This window comes from Sinohyriopsis cumingii, chromosome 9 (genome assembly GCF_028554795.1).
Source record: "Sinohyriopsis cumingii isolate HCF-2022 chromosome 9, ASM2855479v2, whole genome shotgun sequence".
Classification (NCBI taxonomy): domain Eukaryota; kingdom Metazoa; phylum Mollusca; class Bivalvia; order Unionida; family Unionidae; genus Sinohyriopsis; species Sinohyriopsis cumingii.
Genome location: NC_142969.1, coordinates 37,130,277 through 37,150,055, shown reverse-complemented (window position 1 = coordinate 37,150,055; position 19,779 = coordinate 37,130,277). Strand labels below are relative to the sequence as shown.

General features: G+C 34.3%; 1 protein-coding gene across 9 annotated transcripts in view; it reads left to right on the top strand.

Moving 5' to 3' along the window:
- The window catches only part of LOC149791563 (uncharacterized), a 119,506-nt gene that overhangs the window by 60,664 nt on the left and 39,063 nt on the right, over window positions 1-19,779 (top strand). For 7 of the 9 annotated variants that reach the window (XM_089970095.1, XM_089970098.1, XM_089970102.1 and 4 more), the window contains 3 exons: window positions 2,572-2,690; window positions 4,302-4,420; window positions 6,378-6,400. In XM_089970095.1, the coding sequence (XP_089826221.1) occupies window positions 2,572-2,690; window positions 4,302-4,420; window positions 6,378-6,400 (261 nt within the window). Of the gene's footprint in view, window positions 1-1,096; window positions 1,210-2,571; window positions 2,691-4,301; window positions 4,421-6,377; window positions 6,401-19,779 lie in introns of all 9 variants that reach the window. The other 2 variants (XM_089970097.1, XM_089970096.1) reach the window with 2 other exon arrangements.

Genomic DNA, 19,779 nt, shown 5'->3' with positions numbered 1-19,779 from the left:
TTCTTTACTTCATGATAAATATTAAAGAGCCGCGGTATCTCATAGGTTACTGACATTAACACATTAAACCCTGGAGGTTTTTGTCATTTTCGCCTGAAAATCGAGTAGGAAGCACATTTAGAAAGCTATTTCTGTATAGATCCGAAAACACCAAATCCCAGGTGATCTTTCAATAATATACTGCCTAGTTGTGTTAGAAACATCATTTTTCATTGGCTATTTGGCTCGCGCATGAGCAGAAGGGTAAAAGTTGGATTTTTTAAATAAAAAATTTATAGCTAAACGGAGCCATTATTCTTGTATCGAGACCACTCTTTATACCAAATGCCCATCTTATCCTACTGTTTGCAAAGTTTCATCTGTCTGTTTGTAGTTCATACTGGTTTGCTTTAGATCTGAGACCAAAAAGTCTAAAATCCGGACACAAAATCGGATTCCGACCACTAGCGATTTTGGGTAGAAAAAAATCGGGTTCAAAAAATGAGTTTTTTGAATCTCTAATTTGTAGTGCAACTAGATATTCCAGATTATTTGGTATCACTGCATAGCTACATCTGTCTACCTTTCTATAATACCACACACTTTAGTGTATCATGCATGACCATGACGCTACAGAGCTCGGCAGTATTCTACTACCTGCTGCCACGTTAACTCGTCGCTAGGGGTAAATGTGTTAATAGTGCCGGTTCAACCTCTACCATTAGATCAACTAGGGCCTGCCGCCTTGCTGTGTTCCTGGTCGAGGCACTTTACTGTACTTTTCCAGGCAGGATTTAACCTTGATATGTATCTGTACCGTAAACAAGAAACATGCATATACAGGTTGCTAACAGTAGTTTGAATTGCAGCAGCACCATTATGTATTGTGTTGACGTCGTTTAAAACTAAAACGGATGTGTAATTTCTTTCGCCGAACTGTGTGGATAATTACGATTACCTGAGAAACCAATCATGGATGCGTCACATTATGCAGCTGACGACGGCATTGTACAAAAGTGGCTATTGTTCTTAGATGGGCCAGTCTCATGATTGGATAGCAAATTTCACTTGTCTGGTTGCGTCCAAATCCTGACAAGTGTCCTCAAATCTTTTCCAGATTTTATGGAGATGATGATGATGCAGAATGCACAAATGCATCAACTTGTAATGCAGCAAATGATGTTGAAAAGCGCCATGCCCATTATGGGAGGCATGGCCATGACGGAATCGGTACATAAGCAACGTTATGTTTTGTTGATACCTTTTTGTTCTTCTGCCAAAGTGCAAACAACTACTCCAAATGTCAGTATTTAGAATCTACAGGTATAATATTTACCGTTGATTTATTTTGACTTTAACTGTCCAGTTCATTCATTCATTAGTGTATGAAATGTTGATATTACTTAATTTTAGAATTATCACGACCTTTTGTATAATGCACTTTTCGAGTCCAAAAGAAATTTTTTTACCTTCTTAAATAATCTGTTTAAGAAACAGAGTACTTGACAGCTTTTTTAAGCTGCTGGTGAAATACGCCTACACGGCCACTGTTTGAAGCAGCTAAAACCGGACTCAGCATTTAATGGCGTGTACATTCACACAGATAGGACGTATTGTTTGCAATTTGGAGTTTGACTTACTGATTTGTTTTTTCAGATTTTGGTGTAAGAGCTGTGACTGTTTTTGCTTATTTGGTGGTGGCATTGTCTTGTAGAAATGAGCAATTCATAAAATATATTTTATATTTTTTTCTTTGATGCATCAAACGTCTCTCTGTTTATTAATGTTCAAAGATTTGGCTTTGATCAATACGGATGACGAATGAAACGGTGTAGTGTGGATACCTTATCATTCTTCGTTAATATTCATGACCTGAAGTCGCATAATAGCCTTCATATACTTATATCGGATATAATACCATAACTGTAGCGAATCTATTCATTTTTTGTTGATTGTTAATTATCGACGCTGTACCATATTGGTATAACCTTTAAAGTAAATAGATAGCCTTAACAAGATTCACGACAGCTCTGTTGATGTGGCCTAAGCTGCGGTAAAACTTTATAACATGCAAACATCATTACAAATATCATTCGGAAAAATTGCTGAAAGAAACCAAGCTTAACATTCTTTATAAGTAACTTTTAGGAACATTCGTTCAAATAACAATGAAACATTGTTCCGTGTGAGAAATCTAAACGTCGCAATAGTTATTGTAATGTATCTGTGAAGGAACAAAAACTCAAAACGTATACAATTATTTTATGATAAAATGTCAAGCATTTAAGGAACAAGCTGGAAATAACATAAATTTGCATTCATAACTAGTGAAAAATAATGGTGGTTTTTAAAGTTATCTCAATCCACAAATTTTGCAGCCAACTTCTGACAATCTATGCATGAACAAAATGGACCATTCCCATGAAAATACATCCACGACTTTAAGTACCAAAGCAATATTATTTGCCAACTCATAAAAAATATACCAACATAAATAATTTAATTAATACTCATCCGTTATAACCGTATATATGGTAGGGTGCACGTGTTTAATATGGTGATGGTGTACTGGTGTTGATGGTGTTGTTGCAGATTTTATGGAGATGATGATGATGCAAAATGCACAGATGCACCAGATGGTAATGCAACAAATGATGCTGAGTTCACTTCCCGGGAGTTTTCCAACAACGTCACGTTACCTTCCGGTAGAAGTATGTTTCAGTTAGCTTCTATATTGACGCTTGTACAGATCGCCTCTAGAAGTATTCCCCAGTTTACTTAAATATTCTTTTAAAATAAAAAGACCAAGAACAGCTCTCATCATCATGTTTGTCGTCATTTTCAAAGATGAGAAACAGAAAAAGCAAATATTACAAGACGTCACCTTGACCCATACGTGATTATATTGACTAAATTTACTAATTTATGAGGCAGATCTGTGCAACGGAATCACAACACGGTGTAATGAGCTTTTTGTGAACCTACCCTAACTTTTCATGACTAATGCAACAAATAAGACTTTTCACGACTTTTGTCACTTATCTTCCTAGATTCTGTATATGATGCAAAGTTCATTCATTAGTAGAAAGAATATTGGCCTAATTACTATCTCAGGTTCATTTACATTTCAGATTTCTTTATATATATATATATATATACTTACAGTGTGTGTGTGTGTGTGTGTGTGTGTGTAACCGTATGATTCATCCTCAATACCCGAGTAAAGTATGATGTGTACATTACCTTTCTTGGATCTTATGATGATTTTGCTCATTTATCAAACAGGTTTATAAAATTAGTCTCTTCCGTTGGCTAAGACTAGAATGAATGTATACAGAAAAACACATCTTATTAAAACGTTAGCTAACAAGGCGTCTAAAGAAGCACTTCTTAAAGGTTTCCCAATATTCTCAAGAGTTTGAAAATTTTTGTAGGATATTCACAACTTTCCCTCAAGTTTTATTTATTTAGGTTTTCTTTTTGTTTGGTATGTGTGTGTGTGTGTGATTATTTAATTTTTTGTTGTTGCTTTTTTCCATTTAGATAATGCACTCGTAATATCTAAGAATTTATAAATTCAGCTGTACATTAGCATATCGTGCAAAGAAAATTTTACACTAATATTTATTAGAGTTGTCTGTATCGCGTATCAAGACATTAGACGTAGTTTTGGTATAATAAGTACTAATGAATTTCTGATCTTTAAAAGAAAAGGCAGTAAGTCTCATTAAAGATAGGATTTTAAAACCTAATGATTGGAGACTTACAGGCGGGAAACCGTGCCTCACAATTAAAACAATGAGGCATAAAATCGATCAATCAAAGTGTACGTAAAATGACACACCCGAGTTAATCCTATTTTTATACCTCAGGTTCATCTTTAAATCTTACATATTTATATCATACATCTTTCTTGCCATATTGTGTTTCTTGAAAAAGACGGCTATATTGCCCGTGAGATATAACATACAAACAGACGACCTTAGACACTTAAGGACACAGTTTGATAGCCGTATAGATTTCTTTTAGTGAAGAAGTAAATATGTATAATACAAATCTTTAAAGATTACGGATTTATAATACACATTGAAAACATTTCTTTCTGTTTGAAGACTTGGCAATCTTATTCACGCATTACAACAAGCTTTATATCATTCTTATTTTTTAACATCATAGGAGAAAATAGAAAAAATGTTTGACTTTAATAACTCATCTAATAGATGTTTTCGCATTATGTCATGATATTATGTATGTGTAATAAAACAGTAAAAAAGGGATTCGTTAGGGTTTTTAAAAAATACGGGAAGCGTTTTTATCCACAGGCTCCAAGACCAGCAGCACAGTCGGTTCATCACCACCATTACACCACCCCAGCTCCTGTCGCAGCACCACCAGTGGTTCATCATTATACAACGATGCCTGCTGCACCCGCTGCGGATTGGTAAGTTATTCCATCAAAATCTGATTCTCCTCACCTGCACCCAATTTTACAGTACAAAATATTTATCCTTAATAGATAGTTTTCAAACTTTACATTGATGTCCTTAACATATACTTTTCAAACTTTGCATTGATGTCCTTAACAGATACTTTTAAAACTTTGCATTGATATGAGCAATCCTAGCTCCTTTTTTCTTATTTGCACATTTACAGTCAACTGAATACCTGATGAAATGTTTGAGACCGTATTCTGTCAACGGGTAGTCGATAATTTGGACATTCATTGTGTCGAAAATTTACCGATATTACGAAAAGATTGTTTACAGGGATACGTCATGTTGTAATCTTGCAAACCTGTTTTTTTCTCCTCCTCATAACCGCGTTACAATACAATGTTCTTCATGACTAATTACGATATAGTCCTGCATGCCTGTAGCTTGTCATCAGGTAGCAATCTCTTTTACGGATAAATACCCATTCTACCGTTGCACTCGCTTATAAGACAAGACCAACTACAAAACTGCACAGACCCACATCTGCCGTCGTAAAGAGCGCTGGCACATCTGGGTCTGTGCAGTTTGTTAGGAGTAATCAGTACAACAAAACTAAATGGACCATGATCTGCCAGCGCATTAGGCAACGGCATATCTGGATCTTTGTTGCTTGCAGTTTGACTTGATTTATAAACAAGTACAATCGTTATGTTGTAAAGGATCTATCGTTGGCCACTCAGAGTGATTATTCACACCACTAACTGGCCTGTAAGCCCATCCTATTCTACTTGTAACTTTTTGTGATAAATTCATGGCTATCTCAGATGTGTATGACTCAATTTGTGTCATGACAACACTTCGAATCGCTAGTAAAAGAAATCTCAAACTTACTTAAAATATGTCATTTCTTGACTAATGTGATTCATAATGAGATCCGAACAACATTACATTATTTCCAGTGTCAGACGGTATTTAATATACGTATATCACTATCAGATAGTATTGATTGCATATAAATCAGCATCAGATAGTATGTATTACACACAAATCGGTGTCAAATAATATTTAATACATAAAAATCAGTGTCAGATATCATTTGATACATACAAATCAGTTTCAGATATTATTTATTACACAGAAATCAGTATCGGATAGTTTTTATTACACAGAAATCAGAATCAGATAGTATACAATACATATAAACCAGTAACACATAGTATATAATGTCCTAGAAATCCTCGAGTAAGTTGTATTTTCCTAAAGACAATTAATTTTATGTTTTTTTTTACTTTCGTTGCTTTTTACAATTAATTTTCTCTATCTAAAAATAAATTGCATTTTTTTTTAGTTTTTGCTTGCCTCATTTGGGTTTGTTTTAATTAAAATGTTTTAATTGTCCATCTCTGTTGACATCTGATTTCTTAATATGATTTCTTACTTTCATAAATTTAATTAATAAAACCTGGGTATTTTGTAGATTTTTACCTTCGAAGTCCAATTTTTCACGGACTTTGGGACTCCTTGTTAGAGTGCCATTATCTTTATGACAAAATCTGAAGAAGTCTTTGTGCCTGTTGTATTTTCGTTTCTTTGCCGTTTATTATAAACTATCTTAGATAAACATACTTCTGTGCTTTCGTTAGCTTTATAGGTCCATTGTTCTCGATTGTCCTATTTTTCTTAAGCTTGCTGTTTAATTTTGTGATTTATTACTTTTGTACTTAATCACCACATAGTTCTGTGTCCAGAAAAAATGTCTGTCTTAATTTGACCTTTTTATTTCCAATGTCGTTTTAATTTGAAACCAATTGATTTCTTGTTGAAAAGAAACAAAGACAAAAACGACTCCAGATCATGGTTGATCGCGCGTATATTAAACATAGAACACAAAAAGCAATGTAAATATATTATTTTGTAAACTCCGTTCTTATTTACTTAATTCTTTATTTTTTCTTGTTGTTATAGGGGACCTTCATATCCAATCCGGGGTGAGTTACCAGGATATCAACCTATCTTTTCCGACTATTACCAATGAACACTTGATCTCCACGTTAACCAACTTGCATCCGATAATTGGTAGTGTATTGCTCAGACGATTGCTTTTACTAATATCTAGATACGCCTATTTTATCGGGTTTAATGTCTCATGCAACGTAGTTTTCCGTCTTGAATATCTTACCGTTAATGCAAGCTTTGGCTCTAACCATTGAGTTCTGTTGAGAAGGCTGGTATTTCGCATCAAACTGGAATTTGTCTTGCTATTTATTAAAGACAGATTTTATTTTACCAAATACCATCCGAGATACGGGCTGAGAGGGTGAGAAAAATTGTGCACATTTTTTTAAGCAGAGAGAGAGAGAGAGAGAGAGAGAGGAATATGTAAAAAATCTACCAGTTCTCTCTCTTCGGCAAGGTGAAATGGTCGTGTCTTAAGTTTGCAAGATAAATACGACCCTGATACAACCTACATCTTTAACGTTGTTGTCTGTTTTGAGGCTTAAAGGAATTGTTACCTCCATAAAGCAAGCGTGACTGACTTGTAAGTGTTGCTACCTCCAGGAGGCAAGTGTGACAAGCCTATAGGTGTTATGTGTTGCTACCTTCAGGAGGCAAACTTGATGGGCCTAAATGTGTTACCACCCCACCCCCCACTCCCAGCAGGCAAGTTTAACAGGCTTATAACTGTTGATATTGTCAGAAGGTAAACTTGTAAGGTCTTTAAGTATTTCTGTTACTAGCCCCTGGAGGCCAGCTTGACATACCTATAAGCTACTTCCAAGAGGCAAGCATGACAGGTCTGTAAGTGTTGCCACCTGTAGGAGACAAGGGTGATAGGTCTATATGTGTTGTTTCCTGCAGGAGGCAAAAATGACAGGCCAGTATGTGTTGCCCACTGCAGGAGGCAAACTTGACAGGCATATAAGTGTTGCTACCTCCAGAAGGCAAACACGACAGGTCTATAAGTGTTAATATTGCCAGGAGGCAAGCGTGCCAGTTTTATCAGTTCAGCAAAAGGCAGAAGGCAGTCTTTATTAGACTCCACTATCGGTTTCAATTATATGTGATTATTTTTCATAGTTTCCCTAACCTGGTGCGAGAAAGGGTGCAATGTCTGAAAGTCATTTTCTTGAAAATGTGAAGGAAAAGGTTTTCGACTGGAATTTTTTAACAAAAGAAAATATAACCGACACAGGCATACTGGTACTCAAAGTAGTTTTTCATTTTCGTTTAGTAAATCATGACTTTCTGGATATAATCTTTATTAAAACATAAATATCAACATATTTGGAAGCTGAGGTAATACTGTCAATCATCCATTAATTGACTCTATCAATCAACACAATGCTTTACTAGAAATGGTGTACATTTGTCACCAGTTTCAAGGAGTAATATTACATCAGACCAAGACTGGGATACGAGGGAGGTTATTTCGTGAATTCCTTGTACATCAGAGATTCGTTGTATAATACTCTGCGCCATTTTTCGTGAAATTATCAAATGATATGGCGGGAATATGAAAAAGAGTTTACATTGCAAAATAAAATTACACTAGACAGATCAATAAATCCATATTAATATTATCACCATGATCACCGTCACTATCATGTCTTTCACCAGAACATCACTTGTAACTAAAATCGAGGGAATATTTCATGTGCAAAATCACTTTCGTATTTCAAGCAAGTCACTACAAAAATGTTTTCCGTGAAAAAGATATCATACGATCAAAGCTTAACTGTGATAAATTTTCAGTTGAAAAGTGTGTTGAAACTTTACGATGGTTAGTAAATCAAATAAGATCTGCATTTGAAAAGACAACATTCAGAAGTTTTATCATAAAAAGCCAGTCAAAGCCATTTGTTTCTTTTATCAGTGTATGAATCTTAATCCACTTAGAACATACAAGACAAAATGACATTTATGCTTGGATTGCCCATTATTTTTGTTTTCATGTGATAGGCGGTTTTTAAGTTGACCTGGATTTCGTTCCAAATTAGGACAGGTTGCGATAGTTTCTTGGCCGTCCAGCATTTTAATTATCTTTATAGAGAGTAATATTTTCGTGAGATAATGAAATGTGCCCAAATGTTTGATGTGTGAGCTTATGAAACGTGCCAAAATGTTTGTTGTGTGAGATCTTTCCCGATATTTAGGATCACTCACTAAATCCCTGTTGTGTGAAATTCCCACTGCTAATTCTGGTCGCGCACCGTTATATCATATATGGGAACCTTACGTCCCTAATTGCTTCGAATATGAATAATTTGTATTTCTTGCATTTAAAGACAAAAGTATTTTAATTTTTTTTAAGTATTGTAAACATTGTATATATATATATCTCACGCTTCGTACCGTATCTGCGCACTAGTAGTCAACGTTGAATTTTCACTTTCACAGCGCATTCATTGTATTTCACTAATGTTAGTTTCATTTCATTTTGAAAATTGGCTTTTTATGCACATGACGTTTACTGAATTCAATATTTTATGAATATTTCGTCCTTGGGTCTTGAATGACTTATCAGTGCAGAAAACAACACGTACAGCGACAGAAGCTTATGTTGTTAATTCATAGTACTGTAGTCAAAATTACTAAGTTGGGGTTTTCTTCCACCCTCTTCAGATTTTCGCAGATCGATGTATAAATAGTCCTCTGAAATATTGTCTGAATTGTCACAGATAAATGGACATATGGATGATAATTTCAAGTGAAAACAGAAAGGAATACTGTCATTATTTAAAATTTAGTTTTAATAGTTCAACAAAAATTCGTCTAGAAAAATAGAAAGACGAGTGTATGAAAAAAAAAAACGCGTTTTTGTCTTGTTTTGATTTATTGGCATACATTATCCATTATCGAAAGCTAAACTGTTATAGCTAAACCGATATACAATAATAGACAATATTCAACAAAGTTCAGACAGTTTACATCCAAATACGGTTCCAATTACCTGCATAATAATATGTCGATCAATGCTAAGACAAACAAGGGACGTGTAATATAGACCAGTACGCAAGACTGGCCTTCAGTTTACCAACCATGGAACATCATGTCCTTGCAAGAATAAACAAAACCAGAGGCGGGGTAATCCTTTCTACAGTTTTATGTTACACTGGACCTAGGCGTGAATTAAAATATTAAAAAGTGTAAGCCATGTATATCCAAATGCCTAAATGCTACAAATGTAAAATTATTTCTAATATCATCTGTGTATTGAATGTAGACTCTTAGATTTAAATTTGCATTTCAGAGAAAGTGTAATTGACGTATCTGACGTCGATGTATATCTTCGAGTTCTTATTCTTATATTTAGATAATTATGGGATGTATTCCATTTAGTTTATGCATTCACCGCATCGTCCAATAATAAAAATATTCTGCAATCCAGTCATCACAAAAATACTTTCTTTCTGCATTTTCGGTCTAGAAAATACTGGTAATCAATGAGACAATAATTTTTGTAGAATTTGCCTTTCTGTCTTGTACAGAGGGGATGGTATGGAATCTATATTCGTTACAAAAGGACCTTACTGCCTGATCTTCGACATTACTTGTATTTGGATGATATATAAAGAAATAACGAAGTAATGGATTGTACACTAAATAGGTACATGACAGCTTTGCGGCTGCACTTTTGATCACATTATGGTGTCACAAAAAGTAACTAAATATAACTATACGCATTATGGGCCTAATTAGTAAAGAACTGTCAATTTCCCCTTTCCATAATACTAAGTATTAAATCTGACAAATTGTGCACAAGATCACGTGTCAATTCCTCAGAAATGTTCTTCGTCGAAAGGTATATCGAATATAATTTATTGCTTCTATCTTACGCCATCAAAAAATCAAAATAACGCATAGTCATCGATATCAATTTTAATCAGAAAGAAAAAATAAGACATGTGCTAAATGGTTCTTTGTTTGCTTTATGAAAAGAGGCCAACGTTTTCTAGCAAGAGATCAACTTTTATATCCCACTGCCCCATTAGCACAACATTCTCTTATATATTGATTATTCCAATCTCTATGCTTGGATGATTTATGTTTGGTTATTGTGTCAATGACGAAAATATTTTTTAAAAAATCGATGTCATTCCACATCACCTGACTACTCACTGTTTTATTATGCATGCACCACATAAATTTAGCAACGGAATTTTCAATACCGGGATTTTCTTTCCACTTCGGTCCGAGATTTATCACCTCGGCCCGAGAATTAACTACAAACTGCAAGTAATAACGAGTTTGGATTTATTGTGCGCTATATTAATTTTGAATAAACTTTGCTAGCAAACACTCAAGTTCTTTTCTTGTCTTTTCAGCCTACACTTCACCCAGTTATTACTACTATGATGATGGTCAGGCCAATTATTATGTGTACCACTGAATATGACCCTTTACCTGCATATCCTTGACCTGCATGACCTCTGACCTGCATGACCTTGCTTTTTCCAAACCAGGATGGTCCGGAATAAGTAGCTAGAGAGTCTTCCCATGGGCTCTGCTAGGAGCCAATCATTTATTCTGTGCCAATTCTGATAGTCAATCATCAAGGAGAACACAAGTTTAGGCTCAAGACAGTAGTAATCAGGGGCTTTTTTCTTTAAATTATTAGATTATTCAAAACTGTATCTCACAATATACAATAGGATTATTGTAAGCAAAACAGCTAGTTCCTGTTAAAATCATTTTATCCACAAATCATCATAAGTTCAAACTTCCACGGTTGCTTTTGCTTCTGCACAATATTGGCCGTAATAAATTTTTTATCGAATAATTTTATCATCATTCTTAGTATCCAATTTTTCCTTTTCCTTTTTTTTTTAAGTGGATATTCATGCATGCAGCTCGGTATTTGTATCCTGGAACGTTAAGATTTAAGGACAGATTTTACATTCTAATCAATAAATTGTAGGAGTTGTTTTGTTAAATTAAATGAGGTTATAAATCTATGCATATCATTATGGTTGGAATTCATGTATCCATGTTAACTATGGTGACTTGCAAATTCTTTTCCAAATCCCTTTATTGTTTAAATAGTTATCGAGGCTAAGTTTCATATAAAATGCAACTTAAAGCATGGTGAATGAAAAGACGAAAAGGATTCTGCAGCAAAGTAACGTGTGCCAAATACTGACAATTTGGATGATTTGTTTTTGCATAACATTCGCTATCATATTAATTTTGTCAGTTTCTGTATTTTATGTCAGCTATTGTTTCAGTGTTAGATAGAGAACACGTCCAGTGTATAAGATAAAATACTTGTTTGTTATTTGCGTCTGAAAGATTTGTCTGTGACGTACTTGCCAGAAGTCATGACATGTAAGATTTCTAATTGGGTCTCATCCTGAGTCAGATTATTGCTTCTTTGTGTTTCTTTTCCTGAAGTAAGTTACTCAGTTACACGTGTTTCGTGTTTAATTAATCAATAATTTTCTTGCGCAGGTTAATTTATTTCGAAAGATTGTTTTCTTTTTGCAATGCTAAACATTCTTTTATTACGGCGTCGATTTCGAAGTTAGTATTCAAATTAATTACTTGTCGATTCCCTTAGTCATAAACACGGTGTCTATCGTCGGGTAAAAATGACGATTGTTTCCAAGCCACAGCATAATACTCGAAGAAAGCTATAAATTATTTTATCATCCTGAGATATCCCGTGGTAGTTTCAAGATTTATGGTGATGATAAACATTTGAATAAGTAGAGTTCGATCTCTGATTTTGTATCGATATTTAAATGTAGAATCATAAATAGGTCATCGTAGGTGCTTATTATTTGTCACTTTTACACACCAATCTACACAATATTTATTAGTTCTACATATCTCTTTTTGTCAGAAGGCTCTCTGTATTCAAACAAATATTTGAAAAATTGACTAGTTGGAAGAAAGCCAAGTTTTGGGTCTTTAAATTCGAACATTGGTAAATGGAACTGCAAAAATGTCAGTCATGTCAATAAATTTTAAAGTCCTACATGGTGTAAAATAACAGGAACTCTTGAGGAACTTTAGAGGAATTTTTGTCCAAGATGTATAATTGTCCAATTTAAGTAAAATATTTAACAATCCGCTGGTGAAAATGTTTTAAGTAACGAAATTACAAACTCTTCTTGCAAGTTAATTGGGCGTTTGTTTATTTGAAAAGAAATCAAGTGATCTTTTTTATTTTCCTCCAAGTTCCAAAATTGAAGGCATTTCAGAATTTGTTTCAATTTTAATTTTGTATATTTTCTGATAAAAGTACTCATTAAGTATCTTAGAATCTCAATAACTTTTATACAAAGCAATATATCCTTCTTATATAAAACATATTTATTGATATTATTGTTCAGGCAATCTCACGAAAGTAAAGGCTGTGATATTTTAGCCTTGCAAGGTATGATACTCGCATTAAAATCTGTATCTGTGCATCCATTGTAAATAGATGTCAAGTTTAATAAATTTTATTTTCAAAATTTTTGGTTTGTTTCTATTTTGTACATTTTTTGTCTAAATTAACAATTTTGTTTTAACAATATTCAAAGAACAGTTTCCCTGCTAATGTCCTACTACTAACCAATTAACAATTCTCATTGATCTATTTAACCTCTTTCTATATCATTTGTCATGTTATGTTGGAATATGATTGAAGTGAAAGATCACAGTTATTTCTGAACTGCATAAGCATACATGACCAATAGAGCTACAGCGTGTATGTTAGTATGGCGAGGTCGAATTTATTTATTTTGTTCTTGGCTGCCAGAAGTTTTGTTGTGATTAACTCGACAAAAATATTTGGCGTTGTATTAAAATTGGTCCACTACATCCATTTATCTCCTACATAAAGTCATACGTCTGTCGCCTTATCGTTTCAACGGCGATGGTTTTGATTGAACTGCAAAACTCTTCCTAGCTTTTGCCATAAGGAATATTCAAAACGAGGTAGCTATTTGCATCAATAGGAAACAACGTTTCAAAGCAAAATATGCCCCCCCCCCCCATTTCGAAAAGTTAAAGTACGAAAACTTGTCAGTCAACAAAACTCTTCGCGTCTGCACAGAATTAGTCACTGAAGCTTTGAGAAAAGGCTTATTTAAGTATAGTGCAATCAGAAAATGCTTGTGTTCTTTCACTGATGATTATGATGGGCAGATGTAAATGGGAAGACTCAGTCTAGCTTTTTCAACCATACTGGTTTCATATATGAGGATTGAGTGATTCGACAATGACGTCCTGTTTCTAAATGTCATCAAGTTAGATAGTGGCAACAAGAAAAGCTTTTGTCATCCTGAGTCTTAATCAAAATTCATATTTTATATCTTAATATAATAATTTTGTAAACCTTTCTATTCAGAAATCCTCAGGTATGATGGAGACATATTGTCGATAAGAACGAATACACTCCTTGCACCCAGATTCCCTTTCGAATTCCAGTATTACCATTAAAACTGACCCCAAAAGGTAAATGCGATGAATTATTAGAAACGTAATATATGACCCCCCAAATATATGTCTGGCTAAAACATTTAACGAGATCTGGTAACATTAAAATATATTATTGACATATTTTGCGGTATTTTACAAGCAATCTTCTAAACATGTATCCAAATACCTCCAGTCGAAACTTTAGAGCATCAGGAACCATTATGCACTATCACACACTCCTGTCTGTAGGTCGAAGCTTCGACTTATTTTCATGAAGTTTGTGTGACATAATGTAGACATGTATGTTTTTATGTGTCTTTTTGCTTGCATGCTAACAGTGTTATAATGGCGACGCTAGAATTTGAAACTCTCGTTCCTGATTGTTGTGTCTCGTTATTTATGATTGTAAGTACGGTTACTTCCTAATTACCTTAAGATTGTTGTTAGAAATTTGGAATATCGTTCTACCCTCAATGCTTGAGGAAATTTGCTAGGGCACTTTCTATTGGAGTTAGTATATGTTAAAGGGGGCTGACCTTATATATTGAAATTTAGAGTAAGTATTACAAAATGCTTGTGTTCGGTAACTTTACTAAAAATGGGGAAAATACCATTATATCTACATTATTATATATTTTCAAAAATTCCATTGGTATCGATACACTCTAGATATGGCCATTATTTTGTTAAATTCTTGAGCCGAAGTTTATTTTTTATAGGTATTCTGGGTTGGAGGTATTAAACAGTTGAAAATATTCATGAGGTGTTTCCTTACCGATGTAAATGACTCAACGTAGCTAACTCTGGACTGTATATGCAATACACGGTCTTAAAGAGGCATCCTTCGTATTGGTATCTAACTGTGCCCTTTAACAATGTTTCTCTTGTTTTTATGTTCATGTGCACCTTTTGTTGGTTTTGTAAAGTTTATTTTCTGTAAGTAACTGCTTTTTATAGTTTGTTCATTCATTTCTATTAGTCACCATGTGTTTTCTTTATAATATATGAAACTATTCAATACTGGTCCTGAAGAGTGTTGTTAATTAGCAGTGTATACTATGCCACTTCACTCTTGTAACGTCATCACAATCATCGTCTTAATTTCAGTCTGTTTTCATCGAAATCTATCGTAAATCTATCTTCCATACCAGTGTCTGGAAATTAAGCTTACCCTCAAACAATTAAATTAAATCGTAATTTATTAATTAATTTTTTCGTTCATGTAATCTCTCTCTCTCTCTCCTCTTTTTCCCGAACTGTGCACGGTTACATACAATTGGATAAATCGATTTTAAATTTGTGCCGCTATCAATGTAAATTTCCAAACGATTGTAGGGGATGGCTAATTCAAAGTAGTAAAAACTTGAAACCCGACTCCGCTTGTCAAAACTATGGCAACACAATATCCTCAAACGAATCGAACATTTTCTTCTGAAAAGTTTGTTAGCTCACGTATGATATAAAGTACGTCTTGGACCGCCTCGACTCTTATATTCGTTAGTGTCACTGTTATCCACCAGAAGGTTATTTAAATCATTTTATTACCACATTGCGGGCGTATGATGTGACCAAAATAAATCTGTATCATTTGTTTCTGTGCCACCCTCCCCCAAACTGGGTTTTACAGTTTGTACACGGAAATAAAAGTATGCTATTTGGCCATTTCTGACAAGCTTTATTTTCAAATTTTTAATCTGAATCAAAACCATTGCCATACTCTCTGTACAACACATTCAATAGTTTGTATTCTGATTGAAAAAAATTCAAAATGTTTAATTTGCCAATGACTGAACTATGCCTATACAGGAACTCGATGATTTCTAAAGATCTATACCTTGGCCCAGTACATAGTTATAATACTAAAGAAAACTGTCCGACACGACTAATTTCCTTTGTCAATCAATTGTAGAATTTTGTTAATTGTGATCTTACTAAAAGTTTTCAAATATGGTTCATTGCTACGAATCTCAATGTGCTCATTCAATTTCATTTTGTGAATGTTGTTTTAGGTGAGAGAGACTACAGTTGTTTTAAAAACAATCCACAGGTGTGTTATGTTAAAATATCCCACAATGTCAGCAGTGAATAAGCTTGCATTAAATTTGATCATCAAGTGGAATACATATTAATTTACCAAATATAAGTTTTGTTAGAGCATGTATGGACGAATGAAGGAGTACTTTTGTATGGTTTACTGTAATATGCTTTTAGTATTGTTATCCTAGACCAGTTTCATGAATGCATTTATAAACGAAGTCATTCATACGACATATATGAAGAAAGATTGTTTTGATAAGAGGTTTACTCAGTTAAGAGCACTGCATATTGTGACATGATATTTTAGCAGAAAACAGCTATACCGATGACAAATCGATTTTTTAAAAAAATTTATGTTGCATTTATTAGACGTATGTGTTCCAGATTTTGTAAAATCAGTACATATCGTTTAATCCAACCAGTCATACATAAAGTTGATACAATTTTATTTGATATACAACAATTTTAATATACCACTATACGGGGCTTTAATGTAAATCAGTGACCACTCCCCCAAATGATTTGATTAATAATGGACAAAAAAGTATACAATTATTAATTAAGATTTTGGGAAGCCAACATCTAATTTTGGATTCGCTGCATGCATATGCAAATATACGTGTGCAAATACAAATATGAAACTATAATTACGCAAATATAACTATGCATATAACTATGCAAATACAACTAAGCCAATACAACCATCCAAATACAACTATACCAATACAATAACGAAGAAGAATGCTATCGTGTATACTGGATATCTTTGTAAGCTGATGAGTAAAATTATATGTAAGACAAAGATAAATCTACGGGTTGGAAATACTTCTTCCACAAGATGTGATGTGATGTGATTTGGATTTTTAACGTAGCTTTAACAATTTTTCAGTCATATCGCTACGACGTCTGCAGTGTGGCAGTTTATAGTGATGTCTAACACGGGGGCATCATGCCGCAGACATGTAGCATGATGTCCCACCCAGTCACATTATCCTGACACCGAGCCGACCAGTCCTAACTCTACCCTCTTAATGCTGAGCGCCAAGCGAGGCAGCTGTTAGTACCATTTTTGTAAGTCTTTGTATTGGCTCGACCGGGGATTGAACCCACGACCTCCCGCATCCGAGGCGGACGTTCTAACCATCTTCCACAAGAAAGCAACGGTCTGATATAATTAAATATTGTAAGCCTAAATCAAAGTATAAGGTATATAAAATGAATAGCACAGGTTTTAATGCAAATCATAAGGTTTTATATAATCCGAATAGCACAACTTCTGTTGCAAAGTCCTTTCAAAATTATCAGGCAGTAAAAATGTTAATGGTGCCATTAAGCTATGGACAGGAAGACTACGACAAAGATGAAAACACTATGGTCAAATTTAAACAATATATAATATACTCAAATGTTTAACTACAGTGTGATGTTGGTTGTGATGATATCTTTTCATTATCAAAAATGGAGAAAAAAATATAGTTTGTTACAACAACAATTTGCAGATATATTATGACTCCATTCAGTTTGGATTAAACCTTAGCGTATATACCGATGAAGGAAACAGAAACGATATTACAAAGACTGAAACACAGTCTGTGACACTAGTGAAAGAAGTTTCAGAGGACGAAATGAATATAAAGAGAGTAAAACCTCTTAGAATATGAACCATGAGTATGATTTAATTACTATGGCAACACAATATCTCGATTTGTTCCGAAGGCACGTGCAATATAGAAACGTTAAAAATCAGCATTGACCATGCAAGAAACAAGAATTATAATTTTGCAGGAGGGTCTATAGTTTATAAGTTTGTTAATCTCAAATTAACTTATGTCCTCAATCTTTTTTCGGAAGACCTTACATTTCGGTTATAAACGTAGTAAATCCTGCTAGATAAGTTGTCCAAGCTCCCAATCAAATATGCAAAATAACAAACGCACTAACACCAAACGAATAAAATAGGATGTACCGCATGACAACCAGTCTAGCTGTTGTCTGTACAGGCGTATCTGTCTGTTTGTATTCATATGAAACAGGTGTTCGCTATGGATATGTGTCTTTTATCAGTAGGTGACTCCGTAGGTGTGAAACTATAATTACGCAACATGTGACTCAAACATTAATGATATATTGACTAATGAAGAATGAAATGCGTTAGTTGTAGTTTGCTTCAAATATTCAGCTGAAAACATATTGTTACCCGTATCCTTCGCCGTTTCTAATTTTCTGTATGCTGCATATATTGAGAAAACTCAACAGCAAAATGGCGTACATGTGACCATTTTCTTGGGCAAATTCTAATTTGATGCTGACTGATTTATCTGAAGTCACCAGTGACAAGTCAGCTGTTTGGAACACCCGTCCTTACGATATATTTGTCTTGAAAATCTAACATTATTGGATTGACAAGTAATACAATAAGCACTAATATGTGTTTGTATTAATAAATGTATCTCTTTAAATTATATTCCTGTTGCTACTAGTGTTTAATGGGTCACAAAACAAAAGGCAGTCTGGACAATATTTAAGACAAAGGAGATAGGTTTAATTTTTACTGCAGTATATCATATGTGTTTGTTTTTGAAATCTTTAAACTATTGCTCTGGAAGGACAAAGTACAAAAATGAGACACCTCATATTGCTATTCAAATTTTTAGCATTTGTAGCTGCCAATAAAGGCTGAACTAGTATAGCGATATGAAACGTCACGGATTAAACTTTGCACTTTTTCACACTGACAATTCAGTGCAATACAGTCAACGACATGGTCAAAGTGCTTATACACTGACAATTCAGTGTCATGCAGTCAGCAACAAGGTTAAAGTGCTTATACATTGACAATTCAGTGTCATGCAGTCAGCAACAAGGTCAAAGTGCTTAGACACTGACAATTCAGTGTCATTCAGTCAGCAACAAGGTCAAAGTGCTTATACATTGACAATTCAGTGTCATGCAGTCAGCAACAAGGTCAAAGTGCTTAGACACTGACAATTCTGTGCCATGCAGTCAGCAACATGGTCAAAGTGCTTATACACTGACAATTCAGTGTCATGCAGTCAGCAACATGGTCAAAGTGCTTATACACTGACAATTCTGTGCCATGCAGTCAGCAACATGGTCAAAGTGCTTATACACTGACAATTCAGTGTCATGCAGTCAGCAACAAGGTCAAAGTGCTTATACACTGACAATTCAGTGTCATGCAGTCAGCAACAAGGTCAAAGTGCTTATACACTGACAATTCAGTGTCATGCAGTCAGCAACATGGTCAAAGTGCTTAGACACTGACAATTCTGTGCCATGCAGTCAGCAACATGGTCAAAGTGCTTATACACTGACAATTCAGTGTCATGCAGTCAGCAACATGGTCAAAGTGCTTAAACACTGACAATTCAGTGTTATGCAGTCAGCAACATGGTCAAAGTGCTTATAAACTGACAATTCAGTGTCATGCAGTCAGCAATGTAGTCAAAATGCTTAGACACCAACAATTTCAGTATAATGCAGTCAGCAACAAGGTCAAAATGAATAGACATATGAGACAAAGTTATTTGCTATCTATAACTGTTCGAATCGTCTGAGAGAGAGAGAGAGAGAGAGAGAGAGAGAGAGAGAGAGAGAGAACATATATGAGAAGAAGAAAAAAGTTTTTTGTCAGAAAGTCACACAAAAACACACACATACACAAAACGCACACGTACACAATTTTTATATTTATGTTTACAAAAACGAAATATCTGTTGAAGAAATTTAGCGAACGTGATTATTGTGGTTAGCATTAATAATGTCCGCCGTGAGCTACAAAACCTATTTGGTTAATATCAAAGAAGTTCTTCGTTAGGTATATAATCTATGTGGATAGCATTAACGAAATCGATCGTTAGCTATAAAGCCTATTTGGTTCACATTAGAAAAAGTTCGTCGT